Source organism: Emys orbicularis, chromosome 3 (assembly GCF_028017835.1).
Source record: "Emys orbicularis isolate rEmyOrb1 chromosome 3, rEmyOrb1.hap1, whole genome shotgun sequence".
Lineage (NCBI taxonomy): Eukaryota > Metazoa > Chordata > Testudines > Emydidae > Emys > Emys orbicularis.
In genome coordinates, this window is record NC_088685.1 from 44,571,558 (window position 1) to 44,597,597 (window position 26,040).

General features: G+C 38.9%; 1 protein-coding gene across 1 annotated transcript in view; it reads right to left on the bottom strand.

The window, feature by feature from the left end:
* CSMD1 (CUB and Sushi multiple domains 1) overlaps positions 1 to 26,040 on the bottom strand; it is a 1,638,713-nt gene that overhangs the window by 222,826 nt on the left and 1,389,847 nt on the right. The window contains exons 41-42 of the mRNA XM_065401391.1: positions 24,864 to 25,073; positions 5,010 to 5,198 (exon numbers count right to left, since the gene is read on the bottom strand). Of these exons, the coding sequence (XP_065257463.1) occupies positions 5,010 to 5,198; positions 24,864 to 25,073 (399 nt within the window). The remainder of the gene's footprint in view (positions 1 to 5,009; positions 5,199 to 24,863; positions 25,074 to 26,040) is intronic.

Sequence of the window (26,040 nt, forward strand, 5' to 3'; positions counted from 1 at the left end):
GTGGCCTCACCAGTGCCCAATAGAGGGGAATAATCACTTCCCTCAATCTCCTGGCAATGCTCCTACTTATGCAGCCCAATATGCTGTTAGCCTTCTTGGCAACAAGGGCACACTGCTGACTCATCTCCAGCATCTCCCCCCTCCCCCCATTTTCAACATTAAATAAGATAAAAAGCTGTAAGAAAATGGATACATCTGTAAAAAACAAACAAACAAAAAACAATTATCCTTAAGCATGTTTTTTCTTTTTTTCTTTTTCTTTTTTTTGGGGGGGGGGTCTCACCTTCCACTGTTTTATTCATTTCTTTTTTCTTTCCTTTTCTCTTCCATTATCTTTTTGCCATTGTCCTATCCTCCTGTATTCTAACCTCTTCCTTTGCCCCCATCTGTCTATCATACCACATACTTTGATCCACTCCAAACTTCCTACCTTACCCTGGTTTTCTCTGCCCCTGTCACATCTTGGTTACCAGTCTTCCTTGTTCCCACAGTCTCTCTCCTTCCTCTGACCATGATTTCTCCGAATCTCTCTTTGCTCAAAATCCCGTCCTCTCCCCCAGCTCTATCTTTCTCTGACCAATTTTCTCTCCTTTTTCTTCACCCTCCTCATTTAGCCTCACCATAACTTTCTTCATATCAGTGCCAGCCTTTCTCCCATAAGAGTACTCAAGGGTGGAATTCCAGGCTAAGGTTTATAAGCTGGCAGCTGTCTTTGCTGGGTGATAAAATGAAGGATGCAGGCTCTTCAAACTTAGCCTTTCCTGATGCCTCTCCTGACTGCACTAGGTCTCTGGTGAGCGTGATTCAGGTGGCCCAGTCTGCATTCCCTACTACTGTCTGTCACCATCCAGCACACACTAAGTGCACAAGCCTCATCTCCCTCACAGTTTCACACATTTAGTGTGTGCTCCTGTATGGGCTATTCAGAAATCCATGTCCAATTCTCTATTTTCATCCCGTCATTGATGCACTTTGGGCTGGAGTCACTCTTTTATTCCATCACTTCCATTACTCATGTTAAACATGCTCCGTTTTAATATACAACACACAATATATTCCACTGAATAAATATATCCAATTTAGATGTTTTATAAAATGAATTTAAAGGATGTTTCCACAGAAAAAAAATTGGACCATTAAAATGCATAATATTGTACCAAATTACATGTTTTAAAAAATACCCAACAATTTCCAAGATATGATATATTCTCCATGGCTCTCAATTAAATCCCTCTAGGCAGCTGCCCAGATGTTAACTAAACTGTGTATACCATAGCAGCCAGCAGCTGCTCAATGCATGGCAGCCAGCCATTCCTTCCTCTGAGTCCTACTGCTCAGCCAATTCTCTTTGTTCAATTATTTTTTTTAAAAAGATACCCCAAAATAACTGTGCCTGAGGCCTAGACTTTAATGGGGACCTGCATTTACCTACTGTGCACATAAAGTAAAACAATTCAGCAGAGACTATTCAAAAAGAAGGGAAATAAGTCATCTGTCTCTCCCAGGAAGTGAAGGAGTGAAGAAAAATCCAGGATCACGACACTCATTATGTTAGCTCAAAATGACAACATAGCTAGTTTAAGTATTTTATTGGAACATGGGGTTACTCATTAGATACCATCTGAAAAATAAGACAGACTTGAATGTTTAAAAAAATATTTTTGTGGGGCAGATAAAGTAATTGAGTAAATAAGATATGGACATATTTAAAAATTATCATGCACACTTTTTAGAGTAATAATCTGTAATGTTGCTCTCACTTAAACATATCTTTTAAAGAAAGTGGATTGTTGTGTTAGTCCCATAAAAAAAATCCTTCCTGAATACAGTACATCTTTTCTTGTGGCTCTATACAGTAACTGCCTTCAAGGCTCTGTGAAGATCCTTTCTATTTAGCTATGCCTTTCCAATAATTTTGCTCTCATTTTTTTCATCAGCTTTTCCATTTCAATATTTTTGGCTACTGGGGTACATTTTATTTTAATTATTAATTTTAAAATTGTACAGCCTCTCAGATGACTTCAATGACAATATAAATTAAATAAGAACATGAGTCACTATTTTGCTTGGTAAAAGATGAGCAACTTCAAATCTAAAAAAGTGTTTTTGTTTTGAGGCAAGACTTGAGTATGGGGATGTCAAAATCTATGGATTAATTCATTCAGAGATTAAGGAGATGGACAGAGGAAATGATTGTGTAACATAGCATCTAATCACTAAACCCAGGACCTAGAACAGTAGAGCACCAGTGATCCACCCATCCACTCATAAGGGCACTAGGATCCATGCAACACTGACCTGCCCCAAGTCCCGGAGGCTAGGGGAAGAAAGATATTCCAGCTAGCACTAGGGGCAAAAGAAAGCAAAGATGACCAGAACAAGTACAAGGAACAGTCTTAGCAAGTTCTACTGCAGAGACTGGTGAACACTGGTGATGTCATCAGGTTGCTTTCTACAGTTTTGAATCTGGGAATTCTCTTCCCTGTGTGGACTATAAGTTTGCTCCAACTCCCCCCTGCATACTTCCTCACGCTATCTACACTTCAGCCTTCCCGCTCCTGCCCTTCATATGTTCCTCCTCATTTCCCTCTCCTGTCCAGTTCCTCTCGCCATATCCCCCCTTTCAATCTCCCCTTCTCCCTTCTTTTTTCTCTACTAGCTAATAGCCTCTTCTTCCTAAACAAAACCCCATCTAAATTTAAAACTAAAATAAAAATGTGACACTAACATGATGTTTCCCACCATTACATCTATCACTTTCTTTATATGCTTTCACTCGTTTCCCTACCCCTTTATCTGTCTTGTCTATTTAGACTGTAAGCTCTTTAGGACAGGGACTGTCAACTACTATGTTTGTACAAAGAACAGGAGTACTTGTGGCACCTTAGAGACTAACAAATTTATTAGTCTCTAAGGTGCCACAAGTACTCCTGTTCTTTTTGCGGATACAGACTAACACGGCTGCTACTCTGAAACCTATGTTTGTACAATAACTAGCACAATAGGGCCTCCTCCTCAGCTAGTTACTAGGAACCATTGTCATAAACATAATAAATAACGATAATGGTAAAAATGTTGAATTTCATTTCTTTAGAAGTTTAAACACAATGTTATTTAATTTCCTGTTTCCATCTGGATATTTTGCATGTCAAAAGGGAGAAAATGTTGGTCATTTTAATTGCTTTGCATTTCTCCAGGCAATTCATTTACTAATGCTGGAATGCTATTTTAATTGTGTTGTTTCTTTGTAGTTCATTTGCATTCCATGAATGGTACAATAATGTGCACTTCTGTATGTTTAATTTGAGATTGCCATATATTTTAGTAATTTGAGGAAATTCGGGCTAACTACTCTGGAATTTTTAGTTGCTGAGTTTTCACAATATTGAGTTTAAATGTCAAAATAAGGGAATAGTATAAGCTTCTCATCCTAAATCTCTCTCACTCTCTCTGTCTCGCGTGCGCACACACACACACACACACACACACACACACACAAATGTATGCACCTATACAGGCTTACAGAACAGTTGCAGTTCAGGCATGAGGGCACCACTCAGAAAAAAATAAATAAATTGAAAGCATCATTCACAGTGGTTAATTCACAATTTAGGAGTATAGGAATTGATATACTGAAACAGACCATTGGTCCACAGTTCATTTTTTTGTTTCTGATAGTGGTCAGCATCAGCTACCTCAGAGGAAAGTCCAAGAGATTGCAGTAGGAAGTAATATAATCTATCACCATAAAGAGTTTCCTTCTAATTCCTAATAGTCAGAGATTGGGTTATGCCCTAAAGCATGATGATTTATCTCTTTTTCCAAAACTCTCAATGGCTCATTTACCTAGCTTCCTTAGATCTCTCTGAAATTCCTCACACTCTTTTCCAGTCCTGCCTAACCTCAGTGATTTTGGGTCATCTGTAAATTTTGTCATCTGTTTGCTCACTTTTCCAGATCATTAATAAATGTACAGAACATTGGTCCTATATGGAAACTCGTGGAACCCACTGTAATCTTCTGCTATGATGAAAATTGACCGTTTATTCCTATTCTTTGTTTTCTGTATCTTACCCAGTTTCTTATTCATGACAATACGTTACTTCTCATACCATGACTAGTTAGGGTTATCTACACAGACACAGTCTGAACTAACAGTGTGAATTTAAAGTGGATTTGTTAAACTAAATAAAGGCCACTTTAATTCAGAGTGCGTGTCCATACAGGGGTTTAATGAATCCACTTTAAATTCACACCTTTAGATAATCTGGATTAATTTTCCCGTGTGTCGCTGTGTAGACAAGCCCTTAGCTCCTTTAATATAATCTTGTGTGGGGCTTGGTCAGAGCCGGCTCCAGGCACCAGCTTAACAAGCAGGTGCTTGGGGCGGCCAAGGGAGAGGGGCGGCACCTGCGGCAATTCGGGGGCGGCAGGTCCCTCACTCCCTCTAGGAGCAAAGGACCTGCCGCTGAACTGCCGCCGCCGATCGCGGCTTTTTTTTTTTTTTTTCCCAATTGCCGCCGCCGATCGCGGCTTTTTTTTTTTTTTTGCTTGGGGCGGCAGAAATGCTGGAGCCGGCCCTGGGCTTGGTCAAAGGCCTTTTTGTGCTTTCATCTTTCAGACAAAAGTTCTACTGTGGAACAATTGGTAAAGTTTATGCAGTACACATTCCACACGGGCACCAAGGAAACAGGAGCAGAACTTCAACAAAGGAACACAAGCTTCACTAAACAATTCAGCAACGGTTGCTGAGGATTACTTTCATGAGTGCCCTTTATTAGTGAAACTTCCCATAACTTCAATGGCAGCAATGTCAAGCCCTTTATGGGCACGTGAATTTGCTGCTAAGAGGGTTATAGAATTACAACTGATATTTTGACCAGAGTTGCCACTAGTGCAGCATATGATAAAGATGTCCCATTTTAGGAAAAGCTACAGTATATGAATACAAATAAAAATAATAAGAGAGCAGCATGAGTTCTGACACTAAGATACCACTATAAAGTTACCTTCACATCTTGGAAAAAGATAGTTCCAGTTCCTGTTGATCCCATGTTGGCAAGTGAGAACAGCGTGACCTATTAAAACATACCCAGGATAGCACTCAAATGATATTGATTGACCCACGCTGTAATCCGAGTTGACCATATATCCATTTAAAAAAGGAGGAGGATCTGGGCAGTTTTGTAACTCGTAAGCTGGAAGAAAACAGAAATAAATATTAATCTAAAATAGATTATCTAATATCTAATATTTTCTGGGATAGATTAAGACTAGATGCCTAGCATCTACAGTAATAAGGGGACTAACACAGTGTGTCAATGAGAAAAGAAGCATCCATTTGGATGATCTGGGAAGAAAAAAAAATCTAGGAGTCAGGAAAGATGACTCTTTCAATGGGAAAGGGACTAGTAGGAACAGTCCATTTGAGGAGTTTGGGAAGGAAACTCAAGGAACCTGTGTTGGGAGGCTGAGCAAAATAATCAGTGCAGGGCTTGTGTGTTTAAGGACCCCCAAGCTTTTTGGTGATTCTATCCCCTTTAAGTCTTTGTACATGCCAAACATTTGTTCTGGAGTAACTGCATTAGGCATTTGCAGTTACCACATATGTAAAAGAAGGAAATTTCAGAGGATGCCTTTTTACTGTTTTGGCCCTTTTTTAAGTGTTATATTAAATCCTTTGCTTGGGCATAGGCTAGGTATGATCCAATAAGTATTTTGTAAGGCTCCCTAACTCTAGCTTGTTAACGATTTACAGCAGATAATTATAGACTAGGATACTATATTAATCCTGTATTTGCTTTCCATTTGATTTCTCTGCTCCAAACATAGCTTACTTTCTGGGTTCTAATGAGCTGATTAATTGGTACGGTGACAATATTTTTACCATAATACACAAAGGCATAAAATTCTATATTTTTTAGATTAAAGAGGCATAAAGGTATAACTAGTTTAATAAATTAACAATATAGGTGTACACATAATTTAAAAAGAGTATGAGCAAACTCAGATCTATATTACCACTAGATGCTATCAAAATGCAGACACATGGCATTCCATGGCTTTACATAGGAAAAACTCTTAATATTATTAACAGAAAAATCTTACATCTCCAAAGTCTGCTTTTCTAATATTATTTTCAAATATACTCTAAAATAATGTTACTTCAAAAATTAGACATTACAGAACTCACAAAATACATTGAACCTATTCATATACAGGAAACAATATGCTTCACATTCACTGAGCAAAGGTATAGAAACTTTAGTAAAAGAAGCACTGGGTATTAATAGTATGTGGCTTTAATTAGTCTTATTTACAGAATTAACAAACATAGACTGATTTTTTTTTAAATTTGAGTGTCTAACATTTCCAATGAGATGAGGGTACTCAGCATCCATGAAATTCAGGCTGCATACTGGTGCCCACATTTGAAAATGTTGGTCTCATTCTATTTCTCCTTGCAAAGGTAGCACATGAGAGCACTGCCACATATATAATTCCATCACCCTAGAAATCTGGGGCAAATTATTAGGATTATACAGGATTTCACTGAAGGACCCACATAATTCTGCATAATTTCCTTTGAATATCATTTTGGACCTGGTGAATTTGTGACAGAATTTCCTCACGGCTATGTGTGAAGCTTTAAAACTTTGATAATGCCTTAAATGGTATTTTAAAATAATTATGAAGCTTTTAATGCCCCTGTTGATTTAGAAACTTACTCCATGCACCACTCAAAAAGACAAGAAAAATCTCTCAATAACTGAGCAGAGAAACCCCCTTCAAATATATATATCTAGAGAGAGACAGTCTGACTTTTAAATGTAACTCCTTTGAGATGGCTCGAACAGAACCAAGAGGGCATTAGTGCTCCTCAAACAAGTCTCACTCATTTATAAAAAAATGTCTAAGGTCCCTCCAAGGTATTTAGACACCTAACTCTCACTGATTTGTTTGATTTCAATGGGAGTTATATGTAGGGTTGCCAGCTTTCTAATCGCACAAAACCGAACACCCTTGCCTCACCCCGCCAATGCCCCAAGGCCCCGCCCCTTCTCAGAGGCCCCACTCCACATTCACTCCATCCCCGCTCCCTTGCTCTCCCCCATTCTCACTCATTTTCACTGGAGTGGGGCAGGGAGTTGGGGTGCAGGCTCTGGGGTGGGGCCAGAAATGAGGAGTTCCAGCTTCGGGCTGGGACAGGGGGTTGGGGCCGTGGATGAGGAGTTTGGGATGCAGGAGGGGACTCCAGGCTGGGGTTGAGGGGTTCGGAGTGTGGGAGTGAGCTCGGAGCTGGGGCAGGGGGTTGAGTTGCGGGAGGGGGTGTTGGCTCCGGCTGGGGATGGGGATGAGGGGTTTGTGATGCAGGAGGGGGCTCAGGGCTGGGGCAGAGTGCGGGAGGGTGTGTGGGCTCCCGGAGGGAGTTTGGGTGTGGGAGGAGGCTTAGGGCTAGGGCAGTTGTGCGGGCTCTGGGAGGGAGTTTGGGTGTGGGATGGGGCTTAGGGCTGGGGTTGGGGTGCCAGGAGGGGGTTTGGGATGCGGGCTCCAGCCAGGCGGTGCTTACCTAGGCGGCTCCCAGTCTGCAGCACAGTAGGGCTAAAGCAGGCTCCCTGCCTGCCCTGGCTTCACGTGGCTCCTGAAAGCGGCCGGCATGTCCGGCTCCTAGGTGCACTGCCCTTGCAGCTCCCATTGGCTGCAGTCCCGGTCAATGGGAGCTGCAGAGTCAGCACTCGGCAGCGCACGGAGCTTTGTTAATTGCCCTTGCACCTACGGGCCTCAGGGACATGCCGGCCACTTTCTGAAGCTGCGTGGAGCCAGGGCAAGTGGGAATCCTGCCTTAGCCTCGCTGCACTGCAAACCGGACTTTTAATGGCCCGGTTAGCAATGCTGACCAGAGCCACCAGGGTCAAACACCAGACACCTGGCAACCCTAATTATGCACCTAAATACTCTTGAGGATCTAGACCAAATTGTCTAATAAGGCCTAGTGGCCCAGATTTTTAACTGGTTTAAATCAATGTAGCTCCACAACAGAGCTTCACCAATTCAACATAGCTTGAAGTTTAAAGTATCAATTTAAAGTATGAAAGTAAATTAAAATCTGGCCCACTATAATATCACAAAGTGTAACATAACAAAAGGCCCATTATATTCTGTCAGAACATGTTTTTAGTTCGACATTTAATTCTCATTGTTATGGTAACAGAAGTAACTATTGTCATTTGTAAAGGGGGCACTTAGATAATCAGGACAAGCAGTTTTTAACTTTTTCTCTTGTGGGAAACACAAATATTTGATTGGGGGGGAAAATAACAACACTCTGGATTGCCAATGACATTTATTTGGGTGCCCTACTATACAGTACCTCACTCACAGCAAGATTTCCAGATTTTGAAGTGCTTTTTTTTTTTTAATGACGGAGTATGTTAACACACCTGATGGAGGCTTTCACAGCATGTTACCAATACAACTCAGATTTTGTGCAATCCTTTATGTCTGATCATGCACTTGCACCCAGAGACCTTATATGGCAATGCAAATCATTACACTGTCATTGTACTAGTAAGGAATTTCAGCCTTTGAAAAACTACTTATTGTTAAGTAAGCTAAATATAATACTGTGGTGGTTTATATTTGTTTGAGTGGCAACTTTTTCATGTTATCTGCACCAATTATGTTGTATAGTGACTGCACCTATTAGAGCAGCAAACACTTAATGACAACAATTATTTACACTTTAATGTAATTATCTACATTGTAATCATTATAGTCACATGTACATCAAAAATGTTGTGAGATTTCCACATTCCAGAAAGGAAAGAGATATTGTTTTTAATTTATCAAACTATATAAATAATCATTATTCACATGAGCAAAAAAACCCCAAAATATTAATGATAAATTGTTGATGTCACAGAAGATGTGAATGTCGCTAACAATGAGGTAGGATCAGAGACTAAAATAGGGAAAGAATAAATTAAAATTACTTAGACAAGTTAGTTGTCTTCAAGTCACCACAGCCCAATGAAATACATCCTAGAATACTCAAGGATCTGTCTGAGGATAGATCTGAGCCATTAGCGATTATCTTCAAAAAGTCATGGAAGACGGGAGAGATTCCAGAGGACTGGAAAAGGGCAAATATAGTTCCAATCTACAAAAAGGGGAATAAGGACAACCTGGGGAATTACAGACCAGTCATCTTAATTTAGGCATCCAATAGCTTTCTTTGACAGGGTAACAATGCCTTGGAGGCGGGGTGGAGGGGGGAAAGAGGAGAAGCGGTAGATGTGTTATACCTTCACTTTAGTAACACTTTTGATATTGTCTCACATAACTTTCTCATAAACAAAGTAGGGAAATACAACCTATATGGAGCTACTATAAGGTGGGTGACACCACCTTGGAAAACCAATTCCAGAGAGTAGTTATCAGTGGTTCACAGTCAAGCTGGAAGGGCATACCGAGTGGGGTCCCACAGGGATCCGATCTGGTTCCAGTTCTGTACAATATCTTCATTAACGGTTTAGATAATGACAGAGAGAGTACACTTATAAAGTGTGTGGATGATACCAAGCTAGGAGGGGTTGCAAGTACTTTGGAGGTCGAATTAAAGTTCAAAATGATCTGGAGAAATGATCTGAAGTAAATAAGATGACATTCAATAAAGATAAATGCAACTTTCTCCACTTTGGAAGAAACAATCAGTTGCAGACATACAAAATGGGAAATGACTACCTAGGAAGGACTACTGTGGAAAGGGGTCTGGGGATTACAGTGGATCAAAAGCTAAATATGAGTGAACAGTGCAACACTGTTGCAAAAAAAAAAAAAAAAAACTAACAGCATTCTGGGATGCATTAGCAGGAGTGTTGTAAGCAAGACACAAGAAGTAATTCTTCTGCAAATTGGAGAAAGTCCAGAGAAGAGCAAGAAAATCAGTTAAAGGTCTAGAAAATGTGACCTATGAGGGAAGATAGAAAAAACTGAGTTTGTTTAGTCTGGAGAAGAGAAGACTTAAGGAAGACATGATAACAGTTTTCAAGTACAGAAAAGTTTTTAAAAGGAGGAGGAGGAAAACATTTCTCATTAACCTCTGTGGATAGGACAAGAAGCAATGAGCTTAAATTGCAGCAATGGCAGTTTAGGCTGGACATTAGGAAAAACTTCCTGTCAGGGCAATTAAACTGTGGAATAAATTGCCTAGGGAGGTTGTGAAATCTCTGTCATTGGAGATTTTTAACAGCAAGTTAGACAAACACCTGTCAGGGATAGTCTAGATAATACTTAGTCCTGCCCTGAGTGCAAGAGACAGGACTTGAAGACCTCTCGAGTTCCCTTCCAGTCCTACAATTCCATGATTCCATATAATGGTAAAATACTTTGGAAAAGAATGTATAATGAATGTAACAATAGCACCAGTAGAGACGCTCCTTTTAGATATATCTCTTTATTAACAAATACATTAATGGTATCTAATATTTAATATAGGGCTTTATATCTTCAAAGCATTATAAAAACATTAGCCAATTGAACAAAATTAATTAATATAATCTAACTAATGTAATTAATATATGCAGAGACAGGTTTTATAAATTGCAATTGAGATACAAAGATATATTTCAAATAATATATAAATAATATATTTTTATATTATAGATGGTGTTTCTTCACCATATTTGTATGTTAAGAAATAGTTCTTTGGGGGGAAAAGGATAACAATTTTGCTAAAATGGAACACAGGATCAGTCAGACCGACAACATCTGCATATTCTGGATAAGTTAATAATACCTTCCTGTCTTTGATTACAGAGATTCAGAATGTCCTGCTCTTTCACAGAACACCCAATTTACAATTAGATAATACTGCTCTCAAAATATAAGCTCAAAGAGTGATTATCCAAGCGTGTTTTACATTAACACTTGCCATAAAGCTTAAATTGTTAAAAATACAATAATAAAGGTGAAGTACCCATTCTTGAATGTTTCCCCCTCCTCCCAAGCTAGTCATTCTCTGGAGGACTTTATGACATATACATGTTTAACTTACTGTAGTTAATATTGACACCAACTAATCAAGCAAGTGACTTAAGCATGTGTTTAGGTGCTTTCCTGAATAATGATGCACTTAAGCACATGCTTAATTTTGAGCACATAAAATGGTTTCCTGAATCTAGGTGGTTATTAGGTATTTTTCCCAAAATTTCCTTTCAACAATTGCTGATTATGATTAAGATTTGCATAAAGAGAGGATTCTTGTATACTAAGCTTTCTCCTCTGCCCTGATTTATTCAGTGATACCATAATCCAGTGTTTGTGATATCACAAGACATGGAAGAGATTTTGATACCAGAAACAATAGATTCTGATAGTATTTGATAAATGAGGCTGAAGAAAGAGGCTAATAAGAAAGACAAAGGGTTTCTATTTACATGTAACATTAGCTTGGCAATCATTGAAATCATTTATGATTGGAAAGGAAATGCAAAAAAAATTATGAAAATTCCATTAGGATTTGGTAACATTTTGTTAAATATGCTTACATATATCAATGTGTGTTAAGCACCATCAGTGTCCTTGTACAGGACTCAGACTGCCGCAAGGAGCGTACAGTCAAAGAACAGTATGTAAAAATATTAATTAGCGCTAATTATCAAACTATTCAAATTTGAAAAGCTGCTTGGTTTCACAGACTAAGTGGATACCTGCTGTAGGGTTGTCGGATCAAGAGATAACTGGGATAACAAGTACTGTAACTTTGTGGATCTGTACAATTCTCCCAGGAGATGAAAATTGTGTGGGAAGAATGCTACTGCATTGCTTGTAGGGTAAATTTGCTTCAATATATATTTTTTAAATAATTCTTTGTAGTCTACAGGCTTATTATGACAGGTTCTGGAGCCAACACTTGAAAAATCAGTTCACAGTATTTAGAGCAATATTCTACATGGATGATCTATAGGACAGGAGAGTCACAGGCACATCTCAGATAAACATAGGAGCCCTAATCTGTCAATAACACTTTGCTGAGGGATATAGAAATCTGGGGGATGTTTAAAAAAAAAAAAGACGATCTCAATACAGGGAAATGTTTAGGTTGTGGTGGTGGTGTTGTTTTGTTAAAAAAAAAAACTAAACAGGTATTCAGATACTTCTTTAACTGAAGGAATATTAGTTAAGTAAAATTTGTGAGGAATAGCATATTTATTATATTGTATTTCCAGAAGTTGAGACGTATCATGCTTCTCGCTAGATGATAGCAATCTTGAGAGTCATTCAAATGTGCAATAGCACCCAGAGATGAAAAGAAAATGGTTAAAAAACATGGAGGAAAATGTAATGAGAAAACATGCAAGTAACATCTAGCATAAGTCATATGAGTGATTTGACAATTATATCATGATGTATAAGGTACTCAGGCAATTTGTATCTCAGTGCTTTGTACTTTTAATATAAATTTCTATATTATTCTCCGTTCTTTGATGTATGTAACAACTGCACCTGATTTAACAGAACAATTTATTATTCTATCATCATTATCAAGTATTATGCCCAAATCCTGATATATAAAGTTATAATTCCCTTTTAGTCTTCTTATTTTAAAATAATATCTTTTTCAAAGACTTGTTTTATTATTGGGCTTTAAAAATGATTTACAGTGTTACAGCAAAGAAACTGTAGTGAGAGCCTGAATTAAACAAAACAAAGTAAAGGAATTGTGAGACAAAGATTCCATTTCATCCTCAGCCATGGCTAAATATAAAATATCTGATTTTTAAAGTGATCTTATATCAACATTTGGTCTTCCCATGTGTAATTTCTGTGCCACTAGTTATAGAGAAGAGTACAAATCAGAAAAAATAAAATTGTAACATTTAATTCTGTATTATCTTATTTTCACAAGTTTTCTTAGTTACATTAATTTGGGTTAGAGACCTACCTTCTTAAATTTTTCAGAGAAGTATTGTGCACATCTAAAACACTCCAAGCAGAAAATAATATTACCTTGGTATAATATATTAAAAATGTGATAGACATGATGAAATACTCAAAAATAAGAAAAGGACACAATTAAGATTACCTATGCAATTTTAATTCAGCTCCCTTATGTGTATGCATTACGATAGTCTTGCCCAACATCACACGGGAAGTCTATGGACAGCTAGGAATAGAACCCAATCCTCCTGCTTCCCAGTTTAGTACCTAAAACACTGGAAGACATTCTTTCCCTTTTGCAATGTCTCTGGGGAATATAGTGAGGCCCAGCACAGAATCCAGACTGAGGTTCTTAGGTGAGTGTGAGAATCATGAGCTGTGTAACAGCAAAGTAAGACAATACATTTCCATCAGTTCTTTTCCCTTGTGGCAGCTCTGCAAATCTTTCCAGAGATGGAGATTTGAGCAATTTTGAACCTTTCATGGTTTCTGGAATTTAGAATGCCCATTGTTATTTTCTGCTAGATAGAGCCTATCATTTACAGTGTGGTCAAACCATATTATGTATGTAGGTGAGTGTGTTTGAGAAAGAGGGAGAATGCATTAGGTGCATCTTTTGTGGCTATCTCCTGGAGCACTTTTGAACTCCAGGAGTAAGAAGATGAGCTCCCCACCCCATCTTTGGCTTCTTAATACCACATAAAAGGACTTTCCCAGACCTGAAAAAAGCTCTGTGTAAACTTGAAAGTTTGTCTCTCTCTCACTAACAGAAGTTGGCCTAATAAAAGAAATTACCTCACCCAGTTTGTCTCACTTTAGATCCCTGACACTCTCTTCTCCACCTCTAGATTGTGACTTACCCTGCAGCGACTATTCAGACCTCAGGATCCTTAATACTATGGTAGTGGGGTTTTGCTTGATTACTTAAAAAACAAACTCGTTTTAAACTGTATTATTATGAAAAGGCATCTAAATTCATAAACCTCCCCTCCTCAATCTTCCCCCTCTCCCTTTTTTGCATTTCTGTAATTAGAAATGGCACTTTCTTTCATTCAGGGAGAGGGGCAGGGAAGGACACTTTGCTCTAACCCCAAGAGCTATTATTGCATGGCCAAATGTAATCAAGAGTACATTTGTGAGTTAAGAGTATCTGAAATTCCTCAGTTTAAATAAATATGCTAATGGCACCTTGCAGCCAACCCTTTAATATACAGTACATATTCTCACAGACATTCCAATTAGTTGGTAAATGCCTTTATTGTCATAGACTCTTCGTTTGCCTCTATTTCTTGTCCTTTGTGTAAGGGTATATCAATTTCATTTCATTCTGTCAGAAAGGTCATATTTTTAATTTATACAACTTTCTGCCAGTGATACTGTATTATGGCAGCCATATCAACCAATAACATATTTGACCTCTGTAAAGACTTATAAATCAATGACATGGTTTATAAATCAGATGTACAATTAAACTTAAAACTCACTAGTATGACAAAAATGAGCCACATAATTCATAGACAGTTTCATGATTTATTAATTAGGCATATAATTTATAAATCACAAATCAGTGCTTAGCAAGCCAATTCTTGACTTATAAATCAGTATTACAGGGTCTTTAGGTGAAAACCATTCACACAATGGAGCTGGGAACATCACCTATAATTAAAGTGGCCTAACACTTTCCGTTATAGGACGGCTGTTTTCAATTGCTTATAAGGTTGTCAAACTTTAAACATTCAGTATGAGATCTTCCATGCCAAGTGTGTTCCTCAGGCCTTTTTTTTTTTTTTTTTTTTTTTTTTTTTTTTGGTATAAATAGTTCAGCCATTTCCAAGAATGAGTTAGGGGAAAATACATTGGTTTGTTCATGTTAAAAAATATATATATTATAAGTATTACACTGAAAAGTTGCAACATCTTTATGCATTACAGCAGGGACTTGAAATTTGCAGAGGAATTGCTCTGATATTAGGCATGTGCGTTGTACTGGCCGTGTAAAAGTCCACCCACACTTGGCCACAGTATAAGCCCCTGAAAAATCTCAGTTTTCACATGTTCAGTAGAAGTTTGGTATAGACTGGCAGCTAAATTCTCTAAGGATTCCATCCATATTAAGCATGCTCGACCCCCTCATATCTCCTATGTGACAACCAGACCACACATGTGCCGTCCTCACAAAAGACTTTTGCAAAACACCCTGTAACTCCTTGCATCAGAAACAGTCAGGTATCTTGCCTTTAATTTCACCTTCCAAACTGTATGAAATAGTTTGAATTTGTTTTTCTAAGGAATCATAGACATTCAATATTAATATTTTTTTTCTTTACAAGTATTTAACCCTGGAGTAGGCCTTATTATCTGGTTAATATCCAGCAGGCAGTCAGGACCCCTCCCCCCCCCCCCCTTAATAAGTGTCCAGGATGCAAAACTGGTAGAAATAAAAGGGAAGACTTTATGTGCTGGCCCTATTCACATGATATGGAACACAGTGACAAGGAGTCCGTCATATGGCAAGAAACAGTAATCACTGAATTAGAGTGAATTAGGCAAAGAACTCTTTGTCCTTAACATGGCAGTTCGTAACATGTAGTTCCAGCATGAGAGAGAAGCTTCCCTCTCCCTCCCAAGACAGAGAGCTAATGAAAGGGGAAGAAGCATGCCGAATCCTACGCCAAAGCTTACGAGAATGCTTAAAAAATGACCAGAAGTGAGCACTGCAGTCTTCAAAGGGAAGGAGAATCCTGTGAAATAAAGAGATAGGAAGAGAGGAGTGTGACATTACACCCCATATTCATCACAGTAATATTATTATAATATGATTGTGATATAATCATAATGTATTTTATGCAAGATAGGTCATGTGAGATATCATTGAAAAGTTTATGATTTACTGAATATGATTATCCTATTTGTATGCATGTATCTTTTAGGTATCTGAAGTTAGGAGTATTGTTTATGCATCTATTACAAATCTATTACAAATGTGTTTACACCTGGGGAACGCCCACTAGGCAGAATGCAATCAGTCTAGATGGCTGGTTGGGAAGGGCCATTAGAGAAAACAATAGGCCTTAGAAGTTTATCTCCCACCGGAGAATCTTCCTGTGGACACTACAAACAGCCTCCAAGTCACGGCTGCTGTGACCCTACAGGGACATGTGACCAAGTCACCTGGTACTGGACTCCACCTTGGAATACCAGTGTTTTTCCATTGACCAGGCATGGGAACCAAGCTTAGAGACAAAGGGTTCCCGCCATATGCAAAAGCTATTTAAGGCAGGGGAGCGACATTATTGTGGTTCTTCACTGACTCCCCATCCAAAGAGACTCCTAGAAACACCCGAGGAACAAGAACTGAACTAGGGGAAGGGATGGACCCAGGCTAGAGGGATTACTAGCCTTTGAAAGGAATACCTGGGGTTTTAAGCTGCAAGCAAGTGCAGCTTGCCCTTTATGAGCCTGCAGCCGGCTTACATCATCACTTAGGGTTAGCATTTGCTACTCATATCAAAACTCTTTAGTATATTAAGCTTAGATTACATTTTTGTTTATTTGCTAGGTAACCTGCTGTGATCTGTTTGCTATCCCTTATAATCACTTAAAATCTATCTTTGGCAGTTAATACATTTGTTTTTGCTTTATCACAAACTGGTGTGTGGAAGTCATAACTTGGGGTAAAAAGCTGTTGTATATTTTCTCTCCACATTGAGGGAGAGGGCGAATTTCATGAGCTTACACTGTACAGTTCCCTGTGCAGTGCAAGACGGTATAATTTTGGGTTTACACTCCAGGGGAGGAGGGGGTGCCTAAGTGGCTGGGAAGTTCCTTAGCTGAAGCCTTCTCATGCAAAGCTGGTCACAGCATCTGTATGTTTCTGCAACTGTATGTGTGCTTTTGAAGGTGCAGACTGGAGCCTGAGAGGGCTTGGCAGGCTGGTCACAGCAGTACAGTGTAAAGGGAACCCAGGCTGGTGGGTCAGGTGGGCTCAGTGGTACCCCAGTTCCAGGTGGCACCGAGCAGGGTGAGGGGGGACCTGTCACAAGGAGAAAATATCTCAGCCCTTCCCCAGAGCCTGTGATGAGGACATTAGCAGGGCACAATCATTCCCTAAAGGGCAACAATGTGGCTACAGGAGACACTGTCCTTAAAAGGGTAGCTTATCCCCATAAGCAAACCCGTAAGGATTGTGAACAATGTAAGGGAAATGAGAATGGTGCCATCACAAATGATCCCCTCAATCACCCCTGACCCTTGTGAGGTATTCTCGTCTCCCAGAGCTACAGGTCTGGCACATTGTCACCTCAAGCCGGTGGCTGACTGAGTTTCTTGGAGCAGGAAGAACCTATTAAGGATTCTCCCAGTAGGAGTCGGATCACTTGCTGGGGCAGGAAATTTCTGTGAGGTCTTTGCCAGCATCACATCAAGGACACCCAATTCATGAGTCACGTTACCTCTGAGCTGCTCTAGGTTCTGCATCTGTAAGCATAAGCCTAATGGGAAGAAATTGTCTCAAGTAAATTGTACTCCATTTTGCTTATTTTGCTTTATACTCCATTTTGCTAGCTTTGAATTAGTAAGAAGAAATTGTAGCCTTGAATTAGTAAGAATAAATTGTTCTGAGTTTATTCTTTGCTGATTGCACTAATGATTTTAATGTTAGAAGGATAGAAGTTTGTGGCTGTAATCGCCTTATTTACTGTTTGGTATGTGAGTGAAGAATGTATGGTAATTATCTGAGAAAAGACAGCTGGGCCGGATGGTCAAGAAGGGAGTGGAGGAGTCGAGAGGCGCCAACTTTCACCCGGATAGCAGACTGATGACCCTAAAGCAAAGGCATATGCCCCAAGGACAAAATAAAGAGTGGAGCCAGAGGAACGAGATAAGAAAAAGCTGTGGATACTTCCAGTAACAGCCTGATTGTGTGCAACCTTGACTAACAGCTCTGGTGTGCCATAGATTTGTATGGGAACTTATTACTATAAAAGAAGGGTGTATTGCAATGGGATTTTGGGTTCATTCTGCATCAACATCGGAGCTGAGTCGAGCTCCCCATCCCTCATGTACAGTTTCAGCTGGCCACTGGAACTGACTGAGCAACAATAAGGATTGGTAACTATAAGATCCAGCTGCAGAAACTATTGGTGTGTGTGTGTGTGTGTGTGTGTGTGTGTGTGTGAGAGAGAGAGAGAGAGAGAGAGAGAGAGAGAGAGAGAGAGAGAGAGAGAGAGAGAGAGAATGGAAGCATATGCTGATTTTAATGCTTAAATTGTACTATCGATAAACGCGGTGTATTGCCTTATCTCCTTTAAAAAGATTCCATGTGCTTCTTATAAGCATTACACATCCACATGGAAAAGAGCCTGGAGCCCATGCTAGGCACCTAAGAACCAAAGGGAAACAAGAACATCCCTAAAAAGGTCTGCATTTCAAGCAAACAAACTAAACTGTCTGACTCCCTCAGCCCCGATCCACACGGCACTTCAAGGCAGCTGACTGAAAAGGACTCTCTGACTTTAAAAGGACATCTCATTCCCGTGAGATCCTGTATGGGAGAGAAGATTTGCTCCCTCTTCCAAGACGAAGGGCTGTTGAGATTAGGGAAAGTGCTATCCCCATCTTCACTCCAAAGTTCATGATAAAGAGTCATAGAAAAGGGGATGATCCATTTTTAAAGGGCCACTCATCCCCGAGAGGTAACGTACATGGGCATAGTTAGGGAGGGGTTTAGGGGGGCATTACTTCCCCCAAAGAGAGGCAAGGTGTGTGGGAGCACAGGGGAACACAGTGATTACTAATCTCTTGGTGTTATTTCTGTATGCTGTTTCTTAAAAAAAGAAAAGATACAATATTTGCTATGCATTAAAAGCTCTACGTAGTTTGTTTGGTACAGAAACTGTCTGATTACATCCATCTCTATTTGGCCCCCCATCTGGCCTCACATATTTGCCTGAATGAGAATTGTTGTGTTGTTGGGTGGTATATTTCTACGTGGAGGAGGTTCTAGTATTTTGTTTGTTTGTTCCTGTTATTTGATCCCCCCAGCTTTATATTTTTAAAATCATACAATTCTATAAATATACATACAATGTTATTTCTCCTTAATGGCTCTATGTTGCATTGCTGTTTTAGGAACATAGATCATGCAAATGCAATCATAAGTACACCAAGTTATTTTCAAACAGAGTTCTGAAAAGGCTGACGTTACTATTTATTCTCAGGACTTATTAGTTGATCAATCCGTTTTGAAATACTGTGATACACAATTAAATTCTGCAGTTTAAGCAAAAACTGTGGCTGTGATTACAGGTCCTCATTTTTTTATCACATCCAGGTAGTGACTATCTGTATTTTACCAGCTGTAAAACACAACATAGTTGAAATATCTCCTTTTCCATAATAGTCTGAATATTTAAGGGATTTTATTTATTATTATTAATAATTATTATTATCTTTCCTTTTAACAAAAATGTTAAACTCGAGATTTATCTAGAGACAATATCTATAATCCTATTGATATTATCTGTATCATACACCTCTAGTAACTCAATTTTCCTACTGTTCATGGAAAGATAATTTCGTGAATTGGTGAAATGGAATAAAAAATTTCAGTTGTGTCATATGATGCAACCTTGTGTTTGTTCATTTACATTTTGCTCCTGTGTCTGTCTATGGTTCAGGAAGTTCTCTTTAATTATGAGCAGAACTGACAGCAATAGTTATGGTTGCCTAGGTTCTCCCCCTGCATGCCAGGAGCTCTGTATGCCCTCCAAGCTAGGGTTCCCTATTCTCTTTCCATGCCAGGGCCTCCGTGTGACCCTCCATGCCCCTTTATGCCCACTTTCCCTCCCCTGTCTCAACTTCCACCCCGTAACAGGGTCACCCATTCTTACCCTACAAAAAATTCTGTGTGACCCCTCCTTCCCTTCCAAGCTAGAAGCTCTGTGTGATCACTCCCCCACCAGGCTCCTCTATACCAAGAACCCCATTCTCCCTCCCATGCCAGGAGCTGTGTGTGCATTCCCTCTTCCTCATTCCCATTCCACCCACCATTTCTACTCTCCTTTCTTTCTCTTTCAGTAGGTCAATATTTTTAAATTCTACTGAGAGGCTGGGCAGGGCTAAAATAAGGAGCATTGTTATGCTGGAATGTGGTATTGACTGCCATCAACCGGTTCTCTGATCTATAGTAAATTTCAGAGATGGTTGAACTGCAAGCTTGCTACCCAGATGCCAGCGGCTCAGAACATCACCCATTTCTCCCCTCCAGTTTTCCCCATTTTCACCCACATCAGTAGGGTTTTCCTACTGATGCTTTGAACATTCCCTGAAATTTTGTGACTGATTCCCTGTTACATCCAAACATCTAAACAAAGAAATACCATTAAGTTGAGTGTAAGGGCCTCACACACTCAGCCAATTAAACCTTTCTTTATATCACTTGCAATCACATGAAACAATGTTTCACAGCAAAAACAGCTTTCATACATCAGAAAGAATTTTTTTTTGTATTAAAAATTGTATTCACAGAACATTTTCAAGAGTAACTATGGTTGTCCTTTTCTGACTTTATTGTAAATAAATTACAAATACTTTAGGAGTCAATTCAATTTTTATTCTGTCAGTTCCTAACTGAATAGATTGTCTTGTTTTCCTGCTTGAATTAGCAATTGACCAGGGAATTTTTGACAGGCCAACATACCATGTTTCACAAGTATAGCATTCAGGAATTAGTCACTCCACATTTTACATGCTATTTATAACAGTAAGAATGATTGAATGGCAGGGCATCTAAATAAATAGCCTTTGTTAGGAAAGTTGCTTTGGTTTCCTTCTTTTTTTTTATATCAGTGGAAATATATAAGTTCATGTTTAAAAATAGCTGTACATTTTCAGAAAAAATAATTCCAAATTTTAGTTTTTAGTTATTACATTTAAGTATCCAAATCCCAGCTAATTTAACTAAACTTTGTCCCTAAGCCTCAATTCTCTAGTTTAGTCACCTATTAGCCAATTTTTACTAAATTATTACCACTTCATTGGACCATCTCATTTTTTTCTAGATTCTTCATGTAATCATTTACAAAGAGTTACTTCAAAAAGTCTCTAGTGCATAGAAGCAAAATTTCCTTTGATAGACCACTGAAATCATCTTCAAAAAGAACATATAATCACTAGGAACTATCTTGCTCCTTTCCTGCCTGCTTTAAAAAAATCCTTCTTATAGGGCCTATACCTTGTCAGGTTTTTAATGTTTTCTAATATGTTCCTTAATTAATTTTAGGACTAACTCTCTCCAACTCTCTCCAGTAGTTAAGGTGAGTTAAAACAGGAGTGGCGCTCACAATTTCTTGTGTCAGGGTACGTCTACACTACCCGCCGGATCGGTGGGTAGCGATCGATCTATCGGGGATCGATTTATTGCGTGTAGTGTAGACGCGATAATTCGATCCCCGATCGCTCTCCCGTCGACTGCTGAACTCCAGCTCGGCGAGAGGCGGAAGCAAAGTCGACGGGGTAGCCACGGCAATCGACCCCGCACCATGAGGACACGAGGTAAGTCGAACTAAGATACGTTGACTTCAGCTACACTGTTCTCGTAGCTGAAGTTGCGTATCTTAGGTCGATCCCCCTCCCCCCCAGTGTAGACCAGGCCTCAGTCATGATTCTACTTTATGTCACTGGGTCATAGATTCATAGCTTCTAAGACCAGAAGGGACCATTGTGATGAACTAGTCTGACCTCTTGTATAGCACAGGCCATAGAACTTGCACAAAATAATTCCTAGAGCATATCTTTTAGAAAAATATCCAATCATGATTTTAAAGTTGTCAGTGATGGAGAATGCACTACAACCCTTGGTAAATTGTTTCACCATTAAAAATGTACTCCTCATTTCCTATCAGAATTTTGCTATCTTCAACTTCCAGCCATTGGATCATGTTATACCTTTCTCTGCAAGATTGAAGAGCCCATTTTTAAAGAGTTTTTCCCCATGTAGGTACTTATAGACTGTAATCAAGTCACCCATGAACTTTCTCTTCGTTAAGCTAAATCGATTGAGCTTCTTGAGCCTATCACTATAAGCCATGCTTTCTCATCCTTTAATCATTTTTCTCTGAACCCTCTCCAATTCATCAACATCCTCCTTGAATTGTTGGCACCAGAACTGAACACAGTACTCCAGCAGAGTTAGCACCAGTGTCAAATAGAGAAGTAAAATAACTTTTCTACTCTTACTTGAGATTCTCCTATTTATGCATCCTAAGATCACAATAGCTCTTTTTGGCTACAGCTTCTTGCTGGGAGCTCATGTTCAACTGATTATCTATGATGATCCCAAATATTTTTCAGGTACAGGATGGAGTCTCCAACACTGTAAGCAAAGCGTACAGTCTTTGTTCCTGGAAGTATACATTTACATTTAGCACTATTAAAACACATACTGTTTGCTTGCACCCAATTTACCAAGCCACCTACATCTCTCTGAATCAGTGATCTGTCCTCTTTATTAATTACCATTCCCCATTCAAAAATATGAATATGAACTCTCACTCACCACCCTACTAATAAATCACAATGCAGTTGATAAAATGACCCAGCAATTTTGTTGTCTGAATTATATGGTATGTGGAATTTTGAGATTCAACTTTACCAGGTACAACTGTCAACATGTTGTGCAGTATTACGATATTACAATGTTTGTTATGAAATATCACTAACAGTCTTCCTTGTATTCTGCCAAAACTCTAAACAGGAGCAACAGGATAGGCAGATGATGGTTTGATTAAATGCCAACAAAGACAAAAGAAAACCACATTTTCCATCAGGGACATGAAAGAGATAAAGCCAACATCAACACTACAAGAAACCCCAAACCAAACCAAACCCACTTGCCCTACCTCCCCAAAGACACCACAGAGAAAAAATCCTAAACCAAATTAGTTTCTTCCCTCCTTTGGAGGGGATGCTGAAACCTTGCCATTCTAGTCACAATGGTGTGTCTAGCAGAAGGTATCACAGAGCCAGATAATGGCTTGAAGTTTGAGGTCTGAAGTACAACTGAGCTTATTTGGACTCAATACAGTTAAAGGAAAATTTGTTACAATCTGTAGGGAGAGAGACACTGGGATTATGCTAGCCAGAAGCTAGGACAGAGAGCTTTGGAGAAAACTCAGGAGCTATTCTGTATGGGCTTGTACTGTTTATGTTATCGTATTTTTTAGTTTACTGCTTCTAAAACTGCCTTGAAAGAAGATGAGTGTGATGTCTTGCATCTTGAAACCAGACCTGGGAGTCCCCAGATAGCTGCTGCGTCTTGGCCTCTACCCAAGGTCTGCAAAAACCTGGTGATTTTTCTCCGACAGCCAAGAAGCTAATAGGACTATTGCTTCAACCAAGGCATCACCTATTGGCTCTCTGTTTGGAGGATCACACAGCTCCACCGATTGGTTCAGCGACACTATTTATGTCAGAAGGAGGCACAAGGAGTTTGTCTGAGCAACATAGTGATTTCCTGTTGTGGCTGCATTGGACTCTGCTTGTGCCTGCATCCTGCACCCAACCCTGTTCCTGAACCCTGCTCCACTCCTGGCTCCTGCTTCACCCCTGCCTTTGCTCCTGTTCCCACTGTGCCCTGATCTGTGCTTGACCCCTCCCTCTCCTTAAGTTTCTGACCATCAGTGGAAGGCATATGGGCATCATGGCTCTGACCCCAGCCTCCAACTTCTGACCCTGACTCTAGCTTGACCCCTGGCTCTAGTAATTGACAGTTGACTCAGGTCCTATCCCTTGGCTTCATCCACCAACCTGGACACATACACCTCCCACTAGACCTGACTCCTGCTCTGACTACTAGGCCAGACCACCTGCATACTGGACCATAACAATAAGAGACCTTTTTTAAACTGGTATCAGATTTCAATTAAACCAGAACTCCCACAATAACATCCTAACCAGAGGGTGCTTTCTGTTCAAACCCGAGCCTACAGTCAGCCATTCTCTCTCATTGTTCTGCCCCTAACCCTGCAACAGTGATTACGGCTCACAGTATCATGTTAAAGTTATAGAAATGTGCACTAATTAGTCGTGTTATTTATATTCATCAACAGAAAAAATTGAGAGATGAGAAGAAAATAAACAAAAAGGAAGACAGATGAAACATTAAACAGTTCATATGTTCTATATCATTAACTTAAACATTATACAAAGTCTAGGTCTTGATCCAGCAAAGATTTATGCATATACTTTATTGTATGCACTTTGAAGAGATGCACCAAAGTCAGTAGGACTACTCACAGTAGTTAAAGTTAAGCACATGCATAAATCTCTGTAGGGGCTTAGATGTGCTTATACAAACCTGAATGTATTTGTTTTAGTTCCATTTCTTGGCATTCTGAGTTTGTTTCTTTTCAGAGGAATTTAGATTGCAAAATTCAACATGTTACAAATATTTCTATTTTATAATATATACACGCACTTTCTAAATAATTAGGACCAAATTCTGAAATTCTTATTCAGTTTTGACTAGTCTTACTCAGGTAAAACTCCTATTGAAATGAGTATAAACCTAATAATGAGGACTTCTAAATTTGGCCAGCAGTGCAATAAAAGGCAGCAACCTAAACCAGTAGATAAGCCACTAGATTCAAGAGACCTGGGTTCTAAGCTCTACCAGTAACTTTGGCGAAGTCACTTCACTCCTGCCTCAGTTTCCCCATCTGTAAAGCAGGGATACTGTTACATAACTTCCTTTGTAAAGTAATTTGAGGTCTATGCTTGAAAAACACTGTATAAGAGCTATACATTATCATAATTATTTTTTTAAAAGCAAAAGAAAAATATTTTGAGATCATTCCATAATAAGTAAGTTAGCATGCCTCTTATCATTCTCTAAATGGTTCATTGGTTTAATTATTACTTACCTTGGTATGCAAGCTTAAATCCTTGTCGATTCTCTGAGTGATCACTATAAAAATGGATGAGTGTTTCGTGAGTTGTACTTAGCAAAGATGGTGGGAGTTCCGTTCCGCTAAACTGGCCTATCATAGAACTGGTGTGGTAAGGCCCATTCTGAATGTCAAGAAAGTCATGATTAGCTTCAGTAGAGAAATTCAGAAATTGAATATGTGCACCTGTATGGGAAAGTAATCAGAATTATAAACAATGTTCATAATACATTTTTTCATGCTACAGTACACAAATACAGAAACTGACATAATCAACAAATCAGTGCTGTACAGATTATACCGTGACCAATGTTTTCAAATTTAGGTGCCTAAATCTAATCTAAACAAAAGTAGCCTGGTTTCAGAGGGTGCTATGTTCAGTGAGGGCTACTAGAGGTACAACTCCTCTGAAAATCAGGCGACTCTTATTTAGGTGACTAAATGTGGATTTACATGACTAAATCGAAACATCAACACTTTTTGAGAGACAGAAAGATTAGATGGTTTAAGTCATTAGAAATTATCTATCTGAAATGACAAACTTTTTAGGAAAGAAGAATCCATATTTATGAATTAGAGACTATTAAAATATGTCAATTCAGATCGGAAGCCACATTGTATATATTACTCAGATCTGAACTCTGGAGTTTAATCATGCTATTTATGATTGTCAGTTTGACATGTCAGTGCAAACAGTTTTCTATGTGAAACCATTACTGCCATAAAATTATACAGGATGAGACTGATAGCTAAAGAAATTAAATTACTATCAAAAGGCAACTCAAATTGCAGCACTTCCTGCTCCAAACTCCATGGGAATTTTCCCCCCAGTTTGGAGATAATTTTAGTACTCAAAATCACAAACTGTGCTTATTTTCTTTCAGAAATATTAACCTACCAATAGCCACCATGACTCATAGCCTAAAAAACTTATCATGTATACACATAGTTTTGCATATATTTAAATTAGGGTGGTCAATTAATTGCAGTTAACTCAAGCAATTAACCCAAAACAAATAAACTAGATTTTAAAAAAGTCATGATTAATTGTAGTTTTAATTGCACTGTTAAACAATAATAAAATAATTTAAATTTCTTATAAATATTTTTGGACGTTTTTCTACATTTTCAAATACATTGATTTCAATTACAA